Source organism: Mastigoproctus giganteus, chromosome 2 (genome assembly GCF_048544385.1).
Source record: "Mastigoproctus giganteus isolate SK-2022 chromosome 2, ASM4854438v1, whole genome shotgun sequence".
Classification (NCBI taxonomy): domain Eukaryota; kingdom Metazoa; phylum Arthropoda; class Arachnida; order Uropygi; family Thelyphonidae; genus Mastigoproctus; species Mastigoproctus giganteus.
In genome coordinates, this window is record NC_143576.1 from 34,304,998 (window position 1) to 34,327,696 (window position 22,699).

The following is a 22,699-nucleotide window of genomic DNA, read 5'->3' on the forward strand; positions in this document are numbered from 1 at the left end:
AGTATTGGCTTAAACATTTTGATGGATTGCAATCGTAGATGTTAAAAAAAAAAAACAAAAAAGTGAGATAAATAGAAAAATTAGACTTTATTGGTTCCTAGTTATAAAGTCAGCCAAATACAGTAATACCCCGAAGTTACGCGATAGGTGGGTACGAAAATCGCTTAAGTCGAATTCGTGTAAGTCGGGGTACAACTTTGCATATAAATACATATACATTTTGTTTAATTGGGACCAAGGACTAACAAAAACACTAGTTTAGAAGAAAAATATTAATAAAATTGCAGTTCTTTATACATATTAATACAAAATATGTATTAAAAAAACAAATGACTTACGTAAAAAAGTTATTTCGATGTCGATGTCTTCATAAAATCTAACAAATTCGTCTGACGACACAGCGCGTTCTTTTTTTCACGCAGAATTTCTTCGTAGCAAGCTAATAATTTTTTTATTCCTTGCTTTGTAGCTATAACGCGTTCTTCGTTGGAGTCTATGTTTTCTAAAATTTTTAAGCCCTTTACAATTGAGCCCTTTTCAATTTTCAACCTGTCAAGTTTGCAATTGTCATGTGCTTTTCGCCGTTGCTTCATTTAGGCCTGTAGCACGTGCAATATCACATGGTCTTTCATTTCGCTCAAAGCGTTTCACAATTTCATATTTTTTCTCTATCGACAGAGGCGGACTGGCCATAAGCCTTACCGGGGAAACCCCGGTGGGCCGGTGTGATTTTGGCCATAAACCATAGTATGAGGCCACTATAAATTTTCCCGGGTAAGAATTTTTGACCGGGTGGTCTCAATTCTAATCTGTTTATCGATATTGCTTTTCTTTTTCTCTCTGAATGTACAGTGTCTTCACCAGGACGCTTCCTTTTCACACCTTTTAAGTATTTTACTCATTTTTAGGGAATAAAGCACAATTACAAAACGAGGAGGCATGCTTGATACACATAAAAAAAAAGCTGCGCCCGTGTAGCAACTGAATAAACAACATCGTAAAGGCAGAGATACACTATTAATTAACACCTCACATTTTACTAAAGCACTCTTCTAGGGGTTACTACCATAAAACAATAAAAACAATTTCCAGTTGCGTTTCTGCTAGTGGAATCTGTTGTAAACTGGTAGTCAACTCGATCTAATTGCATTTGTGATTATACCGATAGCTGGAATTGTGTTGGTTTTTACGTTATTATGGTAAAATGTGTTCCCCTTCACTGATATAAAAAACATAAATACATTTTCAGAATCTTCTTCATTCCTATCGTGTTGCGTTCGGTTGGGGTGATTCTGCGTTCGACTGCCATTTCTTGTAAACACAAAGGCGAATCGTGCATAAGCGAATTCGGTTCGTGTTATTTAAGATATCGTCCCGCTATTTATAAATCGCTATGATCGAATCCGTGTAGTGTAAACACGTGTTATACGAGGACTGACTGTATTTGCTAACCTCTTCACACAGGTAACTATCCAGCTAACCTTTGAATTTCTTCAAACTGTCAGCCTCAACTATCAGCGAAGACAACTTGTTCCAGCAATCAAAGACACGCTGGCTAAAACAGAACTTCCTACAATCTAGTCTAAACCTCTTCTCCTGTAATTTGAATTTATGCCCAGGCACCTCAAAGGTAACTCAATCAGGTCACCTTTGAGGTGCCTGGTTGCCAACATAATCAATATTTCCTCATACGGTCGCCTTTTTGCCGATCTCACCATGCCCGGCTTTGAACCCTTTCAAAGGGTTCAAACCCTTTTTTTCAGATGAAGTCTCCATACTTGAACACAGTATTCCAAATGTGGTCTTACAGTTGGATTATGACCTCCCTATCTCTACAGGATAACGTTCGATAAATCATCGATAGGACACCATAAGCTTACCTGGCTGCTTCTTTACACTGTAAGAAAACTTTACATCTGCTCGTATTATAACTTCCACATCCCTTTCCTCCTCCAATGTTTTTTAATTCACCTCACCAAGTGTATTAATTTATTTGTGTATGGCTGTTCCCCAAGTGTAAGACCTTGCATTTTGCTGCATTAAAACAATACTGATACTTTTTTGACCATTCTTGAGCCTGTTCAAGTCATCCTGAAGGAACGTAGCTCGGTACTGATCATTAACGACTGTACCAATCGTTACGTCGTCTACAAATTTTGATATCAAGCCTTCTATCCCATTGTCGATGTCGTTTAAGAAAATCAAACAGTGGTCTAAGAACCGACCCTTGGGGGACCCACTTCTGACTCTACACTACTCTGAAGAATATCCATTAATCAGAACCTTCTGCCCTGCAGCCACCTAGCAATCCATCTTAGACTATTTCCAGTAATCCCAACATATTCCAGCTTAAACAGTAGCCTCTCGTAACGGAATGAGTCAAATGCATTGCTAAAATCCAAATGAACTATGCGGAAATTGTTTTATACATCCAGCTCATGAGTAACTGTGTCAAAATAGCTGACTAAGTTAGTTAGACATGATTTTCCCTTAACAGAACCATGTCAGAATGCTATACTATCTAAATATCCTTGGAGTGCACTTGCATTATCACTTCTAATATTTTCCCTACCATTGAAGTCGGACTAACTCGTCTGTAGTTAACAACTTCGGTCTTAGAAGAGCCTTCGTGTATTGGTGATACGTTGGCACTGCTCCAATCCAAAGGAATTTTTCCTGAGTCCAAAGATGCCCTCATAATTAATTTCAATGGTTCAATACACTCCCTAGGGACCTCATTCAAAATTACTGGGTATAAGCCATGAACTCCAGGAGCCTTACTTACCTTTATGCTCGAAAGTTTTCCAACAAACAGTCATCCGTAATTTCGAAATCACTAATTTCATATGATTCATGCTCATTTGCACAGTCTCTTCTCAGCATAAAGGGTTATTGTTCTGTAAAGACAGATGTAAAGTACCTGTTCGATTCATCTGCAACATCAGCTGGGTTGTGTAGGACTTTCCTACACCCAGTACACGAGGGTCCATCTAATTTGCTTTTTTTCCCCCTTGTATTCACATACATGAAAAATTCCTTGTCTCCATGCATATGAGAACGCAGCCTTTGCCTCTCTTACCTTATCTGTGGTACTGTTATTACAAATCAGATTGTAAGCTTCAGTACCTTTCATCGTTCTGTAACTGTCCCATGTTATCTTTTTCTGCACTATTTGAGCAGTCAGCTCCGCATTCATCCATTTCGACATCCTCCTCCTTCAATATTTTCTTAAAGGTGTGTATGCGTTCGTGGTTTCTGTGATTATTTTTCTTTAAAGATATTCCATAATTCAGATGTATCCGCCATCCCTCTGCAATCTGTCCAGTTCACAGATGCCATATATCGCCTTCAACTGTCAAGTCCCCTCCTCTGAAATTAAAATCGTGCCTTCACCTTTAACTATTGCAACATCTTTCTTTATCTTCCAACTGACGACTGCGTGATCACTACCTGCCAGTGGTTCTTGTATTTTAAGCCCTGTGATGTCATCTAATTCGTGAGTTAATGATGAGGTCAAGAATATTCTCGCCCCTAGTATTATCTTTGATATGCTGGAACAAATAATAATCGTCTAGTTTATTTATAAAAAAATTCTCCAAGATGAGTTTCACTCCCACTTGTTACACTCAGCCTGGGGCAGATTGAAGTCACCCATAATAAGACACTCGCGCTTATTTGTGCTTGGTTTCCCGTTCCATTTGCATGTAAAGACTCATCATACTCTTCGCAATTTTCTGGTCTGTAAATTACTGCCATTCTCATTATACATTTGGTTCCAACTAACTCACACCACATTCTGTGCTGGCAGAGGTAACTTTAAACTCAGCAAACGCTCTTTTCGCGCTCAGGCTGCTTTTGATAAGAGGCATGACACCACCACCCCTTCTATCTTCTCTAAATACATTGTATATACCATATTGGAACTCATCATCCCAAATTTCCTGGTTAGTTGTCCTAACCAGGAGTTCAAATTCAGCCATTTTATTGACAACACTCCTGACATTACTGCAGACTCAGTTAAGACTAAATATTCTTCTTACCCTCAGAACATCTTGCCATCATCGTCTGTTATGGCAACAAACAAGAATTCTTGAAGTGATTGCAAGCTTTACTTTGATATTCTTGCAATCATCTCTCAAATGGGAGACGATGGAAACTTTATCGAATTTTATCTATCTTATTTAAAACATTTTAGATATTATTCTTTGTTCAGTAGGTATTTTCACGCCTTAGTAATTACTTTCGCTGCTTTATATAGCGGCTTCCGGGGGTGGGGAAGTAATGTTGCCATGCCAAAGATTTGGTGCTTGGTTGGAAATTTCTTTCGAGTACATGAGTACTCCTGACCGATTGACAAGGTCATCTATGTCAACTGGCAAAACTTGCACGACTGTACTGATTAAGAAGCACTTTGCTATATTGAGGTACTGTATATGGTTGGCTTGAAGTGTCAACCTTCAAACCTAACTGAAGTACCACAATGCAGATGTGGGAAACCACCGGTGGCGCCTTCCACAAAACACTATGCCATCAAACGTAATCCCATCGTGCCAGTTAGGGTACACGCTGAAGCATATATCGATGATTAACTTTCTGTTTATCTTCTGGGGCGGACACATGGGGATCAGAGGGGTCGTTTATAAGATAGAGACCATTAAGCACATCACCATAATTTGTGCATTACGAAATCGGCAATGACAATATGGTTCTTCTCTTGAACAAGTAGGTATTCACAGCTTAGAATATGGCATAAATGCAAGAAGTTTAAAAGGGATTAACCAGTAATTTGTTATAAAGTTTATATTATTAAACCTAGCCAGAGCCGGCCCTGTTCAAGAATTACTTGCGGCCTTAGGGTCCTGTGCAAAAGTTATGCGGGGTGTTTTTGTAATAGTGGTTAATTTTACAGTCATTAAGACGTAATTAAATAATTTTAATATTATACTGAACAACAATTTTAAATACGAATAATATTTAATACATTAATCAACAATATTGTTTTGACCATTTGAGCGCGGGGCCCTGTTCGAAAGAACCGGTCAAACATGCTTGTGGCCGGTAATTACCTACTTAATTATTATTATTGTTGTTTGAATTTTTAGATAAATATATATGTGATTACAAATAGGACTGTTTCTTATTCCGATTATTACAAATGAATTGATATAAAACATTTTAGTTAAAATATCATTTAATGGAGTTCAGGACTTTCAAAGAAACGAAGCAAAGAAACGGTTGTTGGAATTATCCTTACAAACAATAATAATCATTAGTACAAATGACTGGAAAACAAAGGGACTTCGTTGCCTCATTTTTAATTTTCTTTATTTTACTCGAATAGTTTAGCTTCACAAGTTAAAGATAGTTTGTGAATTGTTAATGAAGGGCCTCTGAGGCAGCGAGGTGGATAGCGTCAGTGTGGTGTCCGTGGCCGAAGTTCAAGAACACTTTCCATTAATATCTATATCTGTGTCTGTCTCGTGCAAGGATTGCATATGGTTTTTTCCCCCCAGAAAAATGCCTGTTCATTCATTCATTGAATGAACTGTGGGAATGAACCGTGGCAAAAGGGCCGTGGGAAAGGGATGTTCTTGTACTAATATTATTATTCCTATTCCATTTTTCATCCATTTTTTGTTCATTTTTTCTTCCTTCTTTATTTCTGGTTCTCTAGCTGAGTGGATTTGTCCTCCTCTTCCTTCGCATCTGTTCAGCTTCGTAGACGAATTCCATTATTGATGTGAAGAACTTTAACAAAATTTTTAAGCTAAATGACTGCTAGATTTTTTTAAAGGCCGCATCCCACTGGTATTCGCAATATCTCAATTGCCAAGATATATTTCGCTTTTTGTTAACACTATAGTATTTGATGGAAAATCGATTAAAACTCTCAAAAACCTAAATATACTCTGCATCTTTATAAATTACTGTGGGAATTTGAGCACTGCAGAATCCTCAAACACAAAAGTTGTTGAAACCTGTGGCGTCCATTACGGAGGATCAGTTGAGGGAACTAAAGAAACTTGTTCGTATTGGACTTCAGAATTTCTTTAAATGGATCCTGGATGACGTAGCCAGTGTCAGATCAATCGGGAGTGCAGCAGTACGCGCATTCGAGAGTATTGTGGTTCTACCCCATGTGACCGCTGAATACGGTAATGTTGTTGTATATCTCGTAAACGTCTCTGACCATATGCGGTATCTGCAATCTTGATTAATTCGAACTTGTATCAGTGTGCTAGAGTTGCTGAAGACTAGGCGAGGATGGTGAAGGTAGCAGAGGTGTCAACGACTGGGTGGGAAACCTTTAATGGGAGAACTTAAAAGATTTCCCAGAAGAGAAAAAGTTGTAATTATGAATAATTTTCTTTGCTTAGTGGCAGTGACATGTGGAGGTGATTTAATGGAGTTATTTTTATTTCTTCATTGCAAAGGAGTGCACAGTCTGCAGGGAAATGAACTTGGTAGTTTGTTGGTGTAACTGGTGATTAATTTCACTTGATTTCATTAAAGTCAAAGACGACAGAATGAAACTCCTCAGGTGGAAGAAACTAGATGAATAGGAAAGAACAGAGCAGTTTAATAAATTTCCAAGGTGCAGAATTGAATTGCAAGGGTTTGAATGGTGTCTTCTTCCTAAATTGGAGACTTACATTACACGACAGGTTGAGTCCGGTAAAAGAAATTGGAACTTTTGATGTCTAGATATTTGTTTTTAATATTTAAATGTCTTTTCAACCAATATTGATACTTACTCTGCCTGTTTATAGGGGGAGGGATAACCTTGGACCTTGACCTCAGTCCTTTCACTTACTCGAAACCATGGAGATACAACCTGATATTATGTAGCTCCTAAAGTTGGGAGGACCTCGTTTCACATTTAGCTCCGATTGGGATCATCGTTGTTCTTAACCAGTTGGCAGTGGGCACATAGGTATAATGATAGGCCGTACCAAATCTACTTCACAGCAGTTCACAGATTATTCCAGACGTAATGATGGCAGCAACCTGAATTTTACAACCGGATGTCACTCCTAATGCCGAGAGCAGATGTGCTATTGGCCACTCCTTTAATTTATTTCTTTTCGTATTTTAGAATTGCATTTGATACGTATTCTTAGGACGATTTCTTTCTCTTCGAGAAGAGGAAAAGTGGAGTGTCCGAAAGAATGCTTTGCTTGTACTGCCCAAGGCCTAGCTCAGGCGGAAAGAAAACACTCCAGAAACAAAACAACAAAAAATCTTGTCACTTTTTAATACGTTTATATTTCACATTCATTTTACATTATAGTGATGTCCTTGGGTCCTCTTATAAAGATATTTTCTACCACGATACCAGTTGAGAAATGCTGCTCTCATTTATAGCAGCGCGAATTGTTGTGGACTGTCCAAGTTACCTTGTTCTAAAAGAATACGTCAACTATCTTTCTTTTTTATTTAAAAAAGTCTAGTTGTAGGTGGTAAAAAAGATTGGTGAAATATCAAATTAATTACGAAATCCATGCTTACCATGACAATGCGCCTGCTTTCCAACCACGTCTCTTGAGTTTTCTGGTTGCAGTATTTTTGATCTATGGACGATGCATAAAACATTACAGAACTGAACCTTAGAAATCACGTGAGGTCATTTTGAGCCTTTACAGAACTTTTCTTTCTTAGTCTCCACTTTAGTTCTACTCAGTGCTGGAATTGGAAAATATTAACAGCAAACGCTAATATTTCGCACCAAAAACAAGATTAATCTTTTTTCAGAAGTTTATCAACACACGAACACAACAGTTTCATTGGTTATAATATTCGGAAGCTTAACAAAAAAACTTTGTATTTTATTTTGCTGAACAGTAATGCAATATTTGAACATTGCAAATGATTGTTCAAGCGCGAGAGATACACGCGCTTCGAGTTGATCGTGGATCTAACTTACGTGATTGCAAAATATGGTGATGTACTTGTATCCTCTCTATCTACAATTGAGTCGCTGCTCTACCCAACCGATTGACTTGTCTATAACACATAAGTCCAGCTCCGACTGGATTAGTGGCAGAAGTTGGCTCATACATTCTTCTCATGTACATCAGTTTTTTCTGTAATGTTAACTTTTTTCATACACTTTTATCCAAATGATTCGAACTTCCTCCTCTCAAAAAAAGAAAAAAAAAAAACAAAGTTAGAGGGGGTTTACCACCAGTCATTTTCACAATTAATATTATCTGTTGATAATATTCATTATAGTCTTATTTATCGGTCATGGATTCAAACCACTGTCAACTCAAACGCATGAACTACCGGTTTGGCTAGTTTATCATCACTCCATTAAACACTTCTATTTAACTCATTTGAATTAATTTTTCCATATTTCTAAAAGCGACTGCATCTTGAAAATTGATGCTACCACTTATTTGACAAAGCCCAAACTTGCCAGTGCATCATAATGTACCATACTCCCGTTAATTTGTACATTCTAGGAATATCGCAGAGTATGCAGCTGTCCCGGAACATAAACAGACTTTTAATACTTTATTTAAATATTAAACCACTGAAACGTATGAATTATTAATAAAAATCGTTTAATAAAACCAATGAGTACGATTAACAGCTTATTAAAACATAATTATATTGTCCTGGTCTCTAATATTTTGTGAATCACTATAGAACTTTAATAAATAATTATCTTGAACGATATTATCTGTAATAATGAGAGATGTGCGACTATAATCTGTGATAGTATAATTGTAGGATAATATGAGTGCGATAATAATCAAAAACATGCTTGGGCAGGTTGTCGAAAGATGATAGAACACCACTAAACTGAAGATACATGTTAGACATTGAAAAAGCAACTTTTGATTAAACTAATAGAAGGAACTTACTTTCTTATCTGCAAGAAACAAGCAATTTAACTGATAATATTCAACAACGGTTAACATTAACACTGTCATTAGTTTAATTAAAATCTATCCCACGAGCATCATAAGGGGACCAAGACGTGTGCTAATGCTAGGTGTGTAGAGAAAGCATATGTCTTTTATGCTCCCCCCCACACACACCTGGTGAACATTTGTGCCTGCCAAGAAGACAACACACCATCCATGTTTTCGACAATCAATAACCAAGGTGGAAACACCAGAGGTGGCTACGTGGGTGGGTGTGTACTGCGAGCGACTAATTGTGGTAACCTTTTACCGCGCGAGCACTTTTAGGCCGAATTTAAAGTGACCCAGATGGTCTCACCTGTCATTTTCACCTCCGTACCGTCTTCAGGTTACCCCTGGCCCTATGTGATGGCGTCCTCCGAGAACACGCGACTCGTAGTGTCATTGGATCTGTCAGCAAGCACGTGTGATTATCATCAGCGTCCAACGCAGGCAAGGGTGTCAGAGCAGCTCGCAGGCCCAGTACAGTTGGAGACAGCCCAGGAGAGCTCGCCGTCTGATCCACAGTGACAATAGTTAACAACCGAGCGAGGCTTGCGCTGCTCATGTAAAGCGGCCTCTGATTGGCTGGCGAAAGGTTTGCGCGTGGTGGATGGCCTAGAACAAAAGGACCGCCTGAGTATATTGGTGTTTTAAACGCATTGGCAAATTCTACGGGCCGCAATTGATAACTGAGTCTCAGAAACAGCGAGATATCCAAACGATCGCAATCCTGTTCCCTACCTTTGCTTTTCGGGCACGGCCGGAGGCCGAGATGTTGAACAACTTGCACGGCACCTCGACTCCCCTAGGTAAGGTATTTCACGGTGCACGTACTCCCATCGCTGTGGGAAAGACAATTAATTGAGTTATTTCGCTCTTTCATTAGCTCGTTCTGATTTGATAGGTTTGCTCCTGATTAAATTTGTGAACCAGGGATTAACTAGTTTACTGCCAGCCTATTCTCTGCTGCCTCCTAAATGTAATTTGCCACGTTCACAGTGCCGCTGCTCCGGCGCAGATCTAAAGGCGTGGAACAATTCTGCATGCTTCCCCAAAATAAAGAACTGTGGGCTCGGGCCAGCCGAGTGCCCACGTTAGGGCGCGTGGCGACACTACCCGAATCGCTAAAATTTTGGCTGGTGTCGCGTAATTTTCGGGACTGTCAAAAAAATTCGTGCGACGTTCGCTCTTTTCCCTTTTTTTTTTTTATTTATCTTTTTTTTTGCGGCGGTCATCTGATGGTCGCCCGTGCCCCGCTGCAGCATCGATGTGCGCTTAGATCACTGCACGCGCAAATTAAAACTAATGAAAGAGAAATTAGGAGGACGCTATAAACAGCGACGCTCTTTTCTATCCCTGACGCAGTGGCCAAGGATGACGGCGCGGGAGATGCACTCAAGCCGAACGGGGGCGTCGACTCACACGGCAGTGCGGGCCACGGCGGGACTCTGCAGGTCCTGGACGCACATAACCCTGGCGGTCTTGCAGGCGGGAGCGGAGGTTCCGGACAGCCATCGGGGGACGGAGAGAAGCCGGTTAAGCAGAAGAGACACAGGACTCGCTTCACCCCGGCCCAGCTTCAGGAGCTCGAACGGAGTTTCGCCAAAACGCACTACCCCGATATCTTCATGAGGGAAGAATTGGCCATGCGTATTGGCCTTACCGAGTCCCGTGTGCAGGTAAAGTTTCTCTTTTTGCCCTTTCTTTTACATTTTCATCATCTTTTCATTCATTTATTTTTTCGATTCTTAAATTATTCGGATTCGTGTTTTTGGGCACGCGATGCTTTCTTGACATCAGTCTCATCTGGAACAACTGGAGAGAGAGATCCAGTGAGCGAGAGTGGGTGAAAATAATCATCATCAATCGGAATTAACTGTTTTTTTCTCCACTTTGTTCCATGACTGATTTGAATGAGTTCACGCGATAGAATTTTAAAGATTACTTTTTTGTTGGTGAAATTTTTATTCAGATTAATGCAAATGTTTTAGAAACAAGGTACGTTTTTCAGATTCATTATATACCATTTGTTTATTGCATTTATTTTGCGGGATATTTAATAGACATTTATTGTTTTAAATTGAATTATTTTAAATTATTCAGTCCGCTGTTGGAGATCTTAGCAATTTTGTTTGGTTTGACTCTCTTTTTGTGGTTTCAGAAATGGAGTTTAACTTGAAATATGTGAAAATTTAACAGCGCGTTACTGGATATAACTTTAAATGATAGTTAGCTTTATCTTAGACTTATTGAGATATTCCAGAATATTTGAATGGTGTTGCAATTCCAGATTTTACTGATATATTACGGGAATAGTTTTTACCACATAAAACGGAAATAGAACCACTCTTTTTATATCGGTTATAGTTTAAAATTTTCCATTCCTTCCAAAATACATCTCGTGACACAGAAAAGAGATAATAAAGTGTAGTGTCATGGTCTGGTAGATGGATATTTGAAGTGGACTCGTGTTTTTAGTTTTGATCACGATAGATCCGTCCATTTCGCCAATGAGTTAAGAAATTAGAGCAGTTTTGAACTCGTGATAGTTATCGAAAAGTCTTCTTCGGACACATTTACTCCTAATCCAAAAAGGAGTTTTCAGGTATCGTTGAGCGTCTTCAATAGTAGTTAACTGTTGTTTAACTCCTCTTCCTGTATATGAAACTGCAACCATTTTATCATGTCTTTCTAAAACTGGCTGAAAGTATTTGTAACGTTATGTGTTGCGTGTCTATAAAATATATTGCGCGTTATATACGCCTGTTTTTAGTGAGGATGAATTTCTAACCAGTGTCAGTAAATATTTAAAGTATTATAATATGTATTTCATTATCATAAGCAATTTTTTGAAGTTTTTAAAGCTAGATTGTTTTCATTAAAATTTGATTTGGAAATTTTTGTTGAACTGGTAATGAATTCCTTTGGATCGTCCTTTTATCTAAAGTTACTGTGTTTATTAAGGACAACTTGAGATAATAAACATCTAATACTGGTCTCAATTTTGTTAATAACGTGTTCTTGCTAAGAGAGTAGGTCCAAGTTCGAATCCGTGCCTGATTTGAGGAACTTTTCAATAATTTCTTTTTAAGATATTCAGTCTCTGGTGTCTATTCTACTAAAAAAACTCCATTTCTTGCGCAGTGCAGTGTATTTGAACTACTTATACATTAAAAAAGTGGTTTAATATTGCTTAACGTTATAGAAAGTGAAAATAAAGAGGTTCAGGGTGGACATTTTGTGCTTTTCCATTTAACGGCTTATAACCGAAATTGTACGCTGTCACAGAAATCCAAACAATTTTGAAAGAACCCAAAGGCTTGTTACAGTGAAATCTGCTAAGAAAACTATCGAAATAAGAAAAGTACGTGCCATATGGAATATCATGAGTGACTAGTACCGTACATCAAGGAACAATCCTTGGAGCTTTCAAACAAGCTCAAGGTTTCACAGATGGTATAAGTTACACGCAGCCTTAGAATTTTGGAAAAATATTAAACGAAGAAATCTGTTTTTATTATTGGTTATAACCATTTGCAGCCACGTGTGACTGTTGAAAAGTGGGTTTAGTATATTCGACAATCTTTGTGGTTTCAGTAGATGAGCGTTAATTCTTATACTTCATTCTACATAATTTTGGGACCCCTAAATTCTGAGTAGCTGAGCAGTCCCTTAGGTTTAAATCTCCCACTGGGTGTACAAAATTGCTGAAATGGAGACTGCTTGAATTCAATACGTTTTTAAAAAGAAACATGAGATTTGCTGAAGAACACACGCAATAAATCCAACTTGCATGAGTATATTATTTCATGTTATCAAGTGATTATCATAGATCCGGTAATATAATACTCATTCTGGTGTTGTAATTCCTACATAAAAATTAATTACAGCAGTATTGTGTCTTGTTCATTCAAAAAATCGTTAAGTTTCTTTTCAGTTTCTCAACCCATTCACGATACTAGAGCGAAACAGGTTTCAACAACCTTTTACGATTGAATTCAATATAAGTTTAATTCCTGTAAATGTTATTTTCAAAGCGCTTCTCATATTTGTATATGGATATTTGTAGAATATAAGTAGGGGTGTCGAAAGCCATCATGGATCAAGCGGCATTCATCCATCCCGTCAGGGATTCCCCTTTTTTAAATTACTGCTAAGACCTGGCCACTTACACTTCATTCGGGTGTCTTTAGCTTATTTCTTGCTTCATCCTCCTCCTCCTCTCTACACCTCTGAATGTAGTACATTAAAAATTTTTGTGGTGTAACTTAAATAACGCATATTTTAATAATTTTTCTTCTGTTCTCAAGGAGAAATTAAGTAATCTAATAAAAGAACTAACGAATCCTCTTTCTTAAACACTGTGGGATCAATAATACCTATTCTGGAATTGATAAAAGTTCAGGGCATGAAGCATGCAAAACATGCGTATATTTTACATTGCTTTCCGATGATTTAGAATGTTTCACATTTTATGTTCGGGTGTGCATATTATGATTGCTATGGTTTTCACTTTATAAGACTTTTTTAATGGAAGCGCACAACCTACCGCTATTGAAATTAGCCAAGTTTTAGTTCAATGAAATGTTAAGGAAAATGACACTTATTTTTTTCATAACTTAAGGTGCACGACAGTTTTTTTTTCTGTACAATCATCTGGATAACTTTGAGGGATGGGGAGATTTATATCATTCGGAAGTTCAGTCGTTGATGCAGTGCACTGTTTTTGAACTTCTTTGCTACGCCTTTTCGAAGATATTAAATCTAAAATTTTGTTTTCATGTTGTTGGGTTGGGTTATTTTAGGCACTTTAGCAATTTAGGACATATTGCGCCTATATAATGTTTGTAAATTGCATGTTCTGTGGTTGATTTGTTGTTTACTGGACGAAAAACCCGATTTTCCGGGATTAAAAAAACCGTGCTAATCTCACCTGAGACAGACTAACTCAACCACGTTGTGAAAAGGTCCATAAAAACTTGGCGTCCTTGATGGGATTCAAACTCCAATCCTTTCCAGCCGGTGGGATGGGAAAGGCGATTATATCAGCTGTGCTACCCACGAGAACGATTCTGGTTTCGTACATTATTCTATATGTGGAGGGATAGATTTTTTGGGCTGTTCGAAACCAAACTATTATTATTACAGCAATTTGTATCTGTACAGATTGTTATCCGAATCAATTTCTAATGGTATTCAGAATTATAATTACAAATTGGATGTAAATAATGGAGTGTGCTCCATCTTTTTCATAAAATAAAAGAAAGCTTCAAGTTTCAGATAGAAGGATGCGCTTGCTAAAAAAAAAAAGGCTTGAAAACCCGTGCTCTGTACCAACGGATAAGCTTGAGAAAGCTGAGCAATTTCCTTATATAAGCTGTAAAGTTCCTCGCCTTATTCAAAATAGTTTCTTCCGGAAAAATAAATGCTTTGCTTATTCAAAACTCAGAAAAAAGTAATACCACCTTTACTTTTCCCCAAGCTTTCATTTAGCAAAAGCTGGGCTTCGAGAGTGGATGTTAGAAATAAGGAGGTTTTGGTCTTATTATATTGCCATTAAAGACACCTATGCAGGCGTATTTATATATATATATATATATATTCACCAAACATCTCTTTAAGAAATATAATATTAAAAACAGTTCCATTATTTTTAATTATGTGAATGGATTTTGTTACTGTGTGTACTTTATGGCACCTTACCACAAATATACGCTCCTAGTGCAGTCGGATAACTCTCTCTTTCGATAAGCATTTTAGTCAATGCTCATCTGATTGCACAATGATTAACACTTGCGATAGATATACGCATCACCGTATGAAGAAGGAATCTTCAGTACGAGAATTGATAACGAAATCGACAAGGATATAATATAATGGAGGGAACTTGGATATAATATGAATGGTTGTTCGTCGCTAACTGGATGAAATTTAGTTCGGCAAATCGGTTTCAGCGACTGCTTTACGCTATCGGAATCGCGTTTATTTGCGAAAACTGAGTATCAAGCGAATATGGCGATAGTCCCACGTTCCTTCCTTCAGGATTACTCTCATTTTGCCGGTAGCCATAGAGTATTGTGTATGCAAATATCAGCAATCGGCCAAATCTCTATTATAGTAAGGTCTTCGGCTCACAGACAGTCGACCATTTAGGTCAGTCGAAGTACCCAACGGGGCATATTTTCTTTGTTTTCATATCGAAGGAAATAAATCTTACTGCAATGGTTTTCTCTCTGGTCGGAATTTTACGAGACCTAATGCCTCGCGATAGAGATAAGAATTCTGTGAATCTCTCTTTGGATATCTATCTATATAGTATGCGTGTCTTCTATACACACTACGCAGTTGAAGGGATGTAGAACGTCTGCAGCCGGAGAGCTCATTTCTTCTCTTGGAGTGCCTTTTTATTGGCAAAGTTATGAGCAGGTAAAGCTATTGAAGTAGCGCGGGTCAGAGATTTAGTGAACCAGCATATTTGTAAAGAAAAGCAGCAGGACTGTGAGATGGCTTCATCGCTGCGCATATTGACTATATCCATTCATGGCACAGCTATTGGTCGCTCTACTCGAAGAAACTTTGACCCGTTTTTATGCCCGATCGTTTGGCATACTTAAGAGATAAACAAGTTTCTTAACGTAATGACCGAGTATCTTCTAAGTAATGACCACAGAAATCGTAACTGGGTTGTTACTGATATAACTGCTCAACTTGTTGTTTAAGGTACTTTGAGCATTCCTACTAGCATTGAAAGAGATTACGTGGCGTGGAAGATTTCACACTACTCCGGCCTTTTGGAACCGATAATACAAAAGCTGCAGGAACAGAGAAAATCGGAACGTTGACTCACATTTACCAACCACCAGTTTGCGTTTGAATTAATTAATTTAGGTTGTAGAGATAGTTAAAAGTAGGAAGAAAAACATAACCTAAATGAATGATTTAAAAATAAATGGCGTATACACTAATGATGAATGGTACCAAGCGACCTTTGATCAAATGCAACTAGATTACCAGTTGGGTAATTCTTGATTTTTGGTAAAACCTCGGATTATCTTATTCAGTAGGCCCTCGATTTAACGGGCTAATTGGGGTAAGTGGTGTCCACTATTGCTGAAAGTCCGTTTAATCGATTACATTTTAAATTAATAATTTACAGGATGTATTAAAATGTTATTATGTATAAATAAAATATATTATTGTAATGTACATTGAGTAATTTATACTAAAAAATTTGTTAAAAATATATAAAAAGAAATTTACTACAGGAACCAAACTTTATTTTAATTAAACACGTCCACAACTGTACATTGTAACTAATGGAGTGTTTCCTCCACGTTTTGTTATTTTTTTTTTCATTTAAATACATTTTAGAGGGAAAAAATACTTTAAAATTCTTCTTAAAATCCATTGAATAAAAAACATACAAAAAACGTTAAAAAAAAAAGATACATAATATTAATTTAATTGAAAGAATCACAATTTTCAGAGTCAGAAACAACTGTCATATGGAGTGAGAGGTGTTTAATTCCTTGCTGGTAGAGGATTCTGGTCAAACAGATCCAGTTGATGAAGTGGTCTTGAAGAAAGCATCAAGCTTCCGTTGCTTACCCCTTGGTGCTGCTTCCTTATTACCGTAGATCGAAATTCTCTAAAATGTTCATAATAAGGAAGCACATCAGGGTCTGATGATGATTCAATGTAATGTATGGCGTCATCCATGTGTTGTCTTATAACAGACAATTTAGGATGAGGTGCTACTGATTCTTTGTCATCATCATCGTCCTCTTGTTCTCCATGAAGAAAATTTTCTGCAATCTCCCCCCAAGAAAAAAATTTGATAGCCCGGATCACCTTCATCATTTTCGAGCCACTGTTCCACACCATTCTCAGTTGCATTTTTGTTGCCGGCCCTCAGAAGAGTGTCCCGAAAATTAGACGCATCAACTCCCTCAAAGTCCATTTCAGGTTCTACGTCGTTCAAAATCTTCTTCCAAGCATTGGCCAAGGTAATAATCTTCATATCTTTCCACGCAGCTGCTAAGTTGAAGATAGCAGATCTGATGTTGTATGCATGTAAATTTTGCAGTGTCCTGGTGCCTCTTGTATCTTCGTCTGTGTCTTCTGTTTCTTCCAAAACAATCATCACCTCTTCCAAAAACTTATTCTTATACAACCTCTTACTCTTAAGCAACGATTACACCTTATCCATCGGCTGTATCAGTGAAGTAGTGTTAGGAGGCAAAAAAACACATTTAATTCTCCCATCCCTGCTAACTAACCTCTCAGCATTAGGGTGAACAGGTGCATTATATAGCAGTAAAACAACCTTTATTTCATTAGAAGCAATTTTCAGCACATTTGTGTGATGTGCGATGCTATCAGATATAAATAGGTTCTAAATTTTTCCTTTAGGACAGAAATTTTTTGTCCGTTAAATCGAGTGTCTACTGTATATAATGCCAATAAAGAAAAGTTAGATCGACACTGAATATTCATAGTGGATTCTGCTAGTCCCTAGGAAGGCTTTAAGATCAATTGAAGTTCCAGTTCTTTCTCCATACGGAAATCTATGTTAGTTTAGATGTCCGGGCGTTACTAGGGCTGCAAATGGAAAATCTTACGAAACGGAACGCTTGTCAGGATTTGTACAGAAGGCAGTTAATACTCAGGACCAGACTGCATATTTTTCACTTCAACTCTAAAGAATCTGTATATATAAATGAAAAGAGAAGGTGAAATTTGGACAACAAATTTCTGGCGTATGATTTGTTTTTCCATGGGTCCACTGCGGAACTCGATAATGACGAGGAACGTCCGGCAATAAAACTATAGTTCCAGTCACCATCGTCACGTCCCACAGTAATCTGCTAATGAGCTGTCTATAGAAGAAGGGAAACAGCAACCCCAAGAAGGTTTTCAACAGGAAGTCGGTGGTCGCAATTTTCTTCCGAAAAACGAGAGTCCTTGCATTAGGCCATTAGTACACATCGTACAATAACCCCACATCTGGACACTTTACGGCTTTCTGGTTAGATGTGGCGATTTTTAGGTTAAAACTGCTTCATGCCAAGTCTCATTTCCTTTGCCGGTTCACCGTTTAATTAGATCCAAATGCTATCATTAAACGGGAAGAGGAAGACCTCGGAGTTCATCACATGGCCACTACATTTCGCACTACGGCATAACGATTTAGTGAATGTGGCGCAAACCGTTTTCCCCGTGTTTCCTGTCCGTGCTGGTCAGCGGCGCATTTGGATCTGTAAATATTGCTTCAGTCTACACTTTCGGCCCCTTTCATTACCTTCTCCTCCCTATCTCAGCAAGCTACACGTGTTCCTGGAGAAGTGGAGAGATAAGAAGAAAGTGTGTAAACCCACCAGTTGGATTCCCAAATCCAGATCTTAATTCAAACTGTTTCAAATTGAAATGCGTCTTCAATACGCGCTTATAATACAATTTCACAAGATGAAAAATGACAACAAAAAGTACATTTATGTATAAAAGTACATAATGGTTTCAGATAAATGTTTCTCTTTTGTTTTCATTTTTACTGTTCGAACTGCCAAGCATCATTAACTATTGACATCATAATTCAGTTACTACAACGTTTACAAACCACGCGACTTGAAGTACTATATTTAGTAATATACTGCATTTTTATATCAGGATATTTTGAACCATACTGTATAATAAGAGAGATTTTGTATCTTGTTCAGTAAATAACAGCACGGACCACTCATTTATTGGAAACAGTGGCTGAACTGGATTAGGAATTAAAAAATTGGAGTTCGAATAAACTGGATATTGCTATTCACTCACTTTTTTTCTTTTTTGTTATTTCAATATGTTGTCTATTTTAATATGTAATTAGATGTAGCAACGTTAAAAGAATATTCGCAAACCTCTTATTTAACACATGCTATTTTATTTTTGTGCTTTTTTTTAATAAATGTAAAAATTCTTCTTTGAAATATAAATTACTAGTTTTTGATGTGTTGACAATTACCGAGAAATTCCGTGGCTCATGATGGAGGCTCCAAAAAATTCTCCCTGAATAGAGGGCGTATCAGAGCGGAGTTCTTTCTGCCATTCTCTTTGCAGCCGCCATTGATCCTTCCATTCTCATTGCAAGTACCTCAACTGGAAGATGTGCGTCACAACAGAATGTTCAGAGTGCCTAGGAATCATCCAAGGATGCCTCTCTGCAGATATCATAGCTAACTGCACTTCTCAAAGCTATTTGATTTGCAATTTAGCTTGTTCGTGTCAATAATCTTCACTAATAAATCAGAAGATCAACGTCTTTTCCTCCTAAATGGTCAATTTTTAGCGTCATGAAGACATTGGGATGATTGGCTTCCCTTCGCCAACACATTGCCAGTTCCAGTAGAAAATCTTTGGCTGTTTTCTTGAGAGCGAAACAGGAACTGAGTGGCATCTATCATCTCACGCTAATCGCTTAAAAACGTGGTAACGTACGTGTTCCACAGTAGCGCGCTGTGTTTGTTATTTGAGCTTTTACTGCACAGTCGTAGCATACAATTGTTCCGGGAATTTTGAATCCTATAGTGGCTGAACCGCATTATGGAAGATCCTTTTATCACACCATTTATAGGAACATTCTTCACATCACCCTAGGATGGGAACCTTGGCAGTTTCATCTGATCAAAATAAACATTCACTTACGCTAGGCTGCTCTCACAAAGGATTGAAGTCCCAAGTATGACAGAGGGCCATACTTGGAACTTCATCACGCCAAGAGGGTCTTGCATGACTTAGAAGCAATAACTTGCCTTTTCAGTCCAAAGCAACCATCTTTCATAGGATGTTCCTTCAGATTTTTTCACAGGCTGAACGTTGAAGATGGAATACAGTTATTCATGAAAGATATCCAAGCCCATTCTATGAGGGCGTTTGAAAAGTTCGTGGCCTCAGCATGAAAGGTTTATATGAGAAGTTTGGTAACATTTTACTTTTTAATTTTCAACACAGTCCCCTTTGGAGTCAATACACTTTGCCACCAATGCTGCAATGATTCCAGCTGTGAAGAAAGATTTCTCTTGGGCCTCCAGGAATGCGCCACTATACAAATGACGTAATTGCCAGCGGGGGGGGGGGGGGGGGGAATGGATACTAGCAAGGTATTTTTTTTTTTTTTTTTCAAATTAGGAAATGTGAAAGGCCGATGGTGCAAGATTTCAAAGCCACTTCATGCAGTGCAGCTATGGCAATGATAGACTTGTGAGCAGGCGCGTTGTCTTGGTGGAGCAAGACTCCTTTCCTGAAATTTTTTTTTTTTTTTTTTTTTTATGTTTTCATGAAAACGTGTTACAAAGTCTGCGTAATACTGTTCTGTTACTGGCAACGCTTACCACAAAAATGCTAGCAGAAGGGATCCTCTTGAGTTTCGTTGGAGGGGGAGAAGAGGTGTGTTCCACTGTTTGGACTACTCCTCTGTCTCTGGCAGAAAGTGATGGACCAACGTCTCATCCATCCATGGTCACAATTCTTGGAAGGAAATTTACTGGATCTGCTAGAAAACGATGCAAACGTTCACTTATTTAACAGTTCTTGTGAAGTTTTTTTTTTCTGCTGACAACTTTAGGACCCATCGTGCTAGAAGTTAAAGCTTTTTTAATAGCTGTAACCTCTCTTATGTGTTACAAACGTTCAAGTGAGATATCCAAGACTATGGCAATGTACCGAGCTATCACTCTTCACCAGACTATATACACTGTCAGCAGTTTCTTGGAGTGATGGACATTCAGGTTTTCCATCGTTATGGGTCATCTTCCAGGTTTTCCCTCCTTTGTTTAAATTCTGCTACCCACTTCATAACCGCGGAATAGGAAGGAGCATCCTTTCCCTAATATTGTAACCTCAAGAATTTCATTGGTGTTAGTCCCTTTGTTGATGTCAGGACCTGTAATTAACAAAAGATGTTTTGTAACTGCCTGAAACTTGGTGGCTGCTATTTGAAGTGTTATACGCTAAGTACAGAAAATTTCAACACTACCACTAGCCTTTCATACTCCAGCCACGAACTTTTCAAACATCCCTCGTAGATTGTTCTTATTTTCCACCTCTCCTCCTTGGGGGGTGGGAATCCTGCATTGAAACATGACTGTGAACAGTGTGGTTGAGTAGATCTAGCTTGTCTCTTGTACGCTCTTCTTTGATGTCCCTCATAGTCTTCTAATCAATCTTATATAAATATGATATCGTTTCTGGAAGTTGTCTACTTTAGATCGATTGAAATAAATAAATTAAAAAATAATCGTCCATTATTATACTCTTCCTTCATAAACTATAGGTTGATATTCCGTACGAAACGTGGTTCCCTATTTTGGTTTGCATTTATTGGACCCACCACTGGTTACAAATATTGCAGACAGTTATCCTGATTGATCAGTTAGGTTTAGTCAATTCACTTCAGGAAAAAAATTTCTTTTTTTTCCCCTTTCCAATCCGAGAATTGCATGTTATGTTCTGAAGTCCAAGCTTTCGTGGTTGCTTTCAAAATTTTACAGTTCTTACTTCTTTTAGTAAGAGGTAAGCTATCTCAAGATAAGGGGTAACCTATCTCAAGATAGATTACCCCTTATTTGTGGTCATGCCGAGCATGCCACCCGAATGGTTCCCTACTTTTTCAGGTATCTTCAAATCAGACCAGCTCTCTGTGGAAGAGAATGATCATCCATGAAAATGAAAATATTTAGTGGTGTCTGTATAGACCTTGCACACACACGGTACCGAGAATCTTAGTCGTGCATATCGTGCACACACCCCAGTGATATCGAGAAATCTAACAGGATCGCAAAATGGATAATTTTACAATGCTCTTCAATAACGAATCATTTTGATCATTTCAGTGATAATACTTTGTTTTATTAGTGTGTCTCCTTTTTCTTGAGGTCAATGTTGTAAAGCGAATTTGGGTAATGATTCACGGAATCTACGAACAAAATGTCCACTAAATAAAGACAACCACGGCTCGTGTTCGAGTCGACATGATACCGCTAAATACGATAATGTTCCTGTAGTCTCGGTAAGTTTCTCTGACCATAGGTGGACATTTCTGAGTATAAACAGAAAATTTAACTTTATTTTCGTCTTGGTTTTTAATTTGATGCGACCAATCATACAAGATATCAGATAACAAATATGATACATGTTGTTGTTCTGATGGGAGAAGAAAATTTGCAATACATGTAAATGGATTTTTGTTTGAGTAGCATAGTTCACCGGCCATAAATACGTTTTAGTTATGTAGGATATAAATGTTAGAACTATCTGGATATATATATATATATACCTCGTGCTGCATTTAAGTAGTTTGGGGCCCTGGCTCACATTTTTAAAGGACTTATCAATAAGATCGCAAGGGTAATTTCTTTGTTTCGGGGGCCCCGTGACTTTGTGGCCTTGGAGTCACCGTGCCAACTATCTCAATTCGATCTTTTATACACCTCGCGCGAGTGCTACCCATCCCTTGTGTGTTTTTTTTGTGTGGGGAGATTTGACCCTCCCCAGGTTTCTTAATTCTTTTGTGGTGTATTACCACTCTGTCCACTCTATTGTAGACTGGACAAAGTGGTCATACACCACAGAATATATTCATCAGCCTCGAATGTAGTTCTCGTTATTTGCATTTGTAGTTATTTGCGTCTTATTTCATAAGGATTGTGTGGATATTTATTATTAATGTTTTTTGACATTGCAAAAATTATTTCGATGCAAGGAAATGCTTCAAAATTACCAGGGTTTCTTCTCTGAAAAAAATC

General features: G+C 38.0%; 1 protein-coding gene across 1 annotated transcript in view; it reads left to right on the forward strand.

Annotated features, from left to right (window-relative positions):
• The window catches only part of LOC150089262 (homeobox protein orthopedia-like), a 144,300-nt gene that overhangs the window by 20,000 nt on the left and 101,601 nt on the right, over positions 1-22,699 (forward strand). Inside the window, exon 2 of the mRNA XM_090389925.1 lies at positions 10,281-10,594. Coding sequence (XP_090246051.1) covers positions 10,281-10,594 — 314 coding nt within the window. The remainder of the gene's footprint in view (positions 1-10,280; positions 10,595-22,699) is intronic.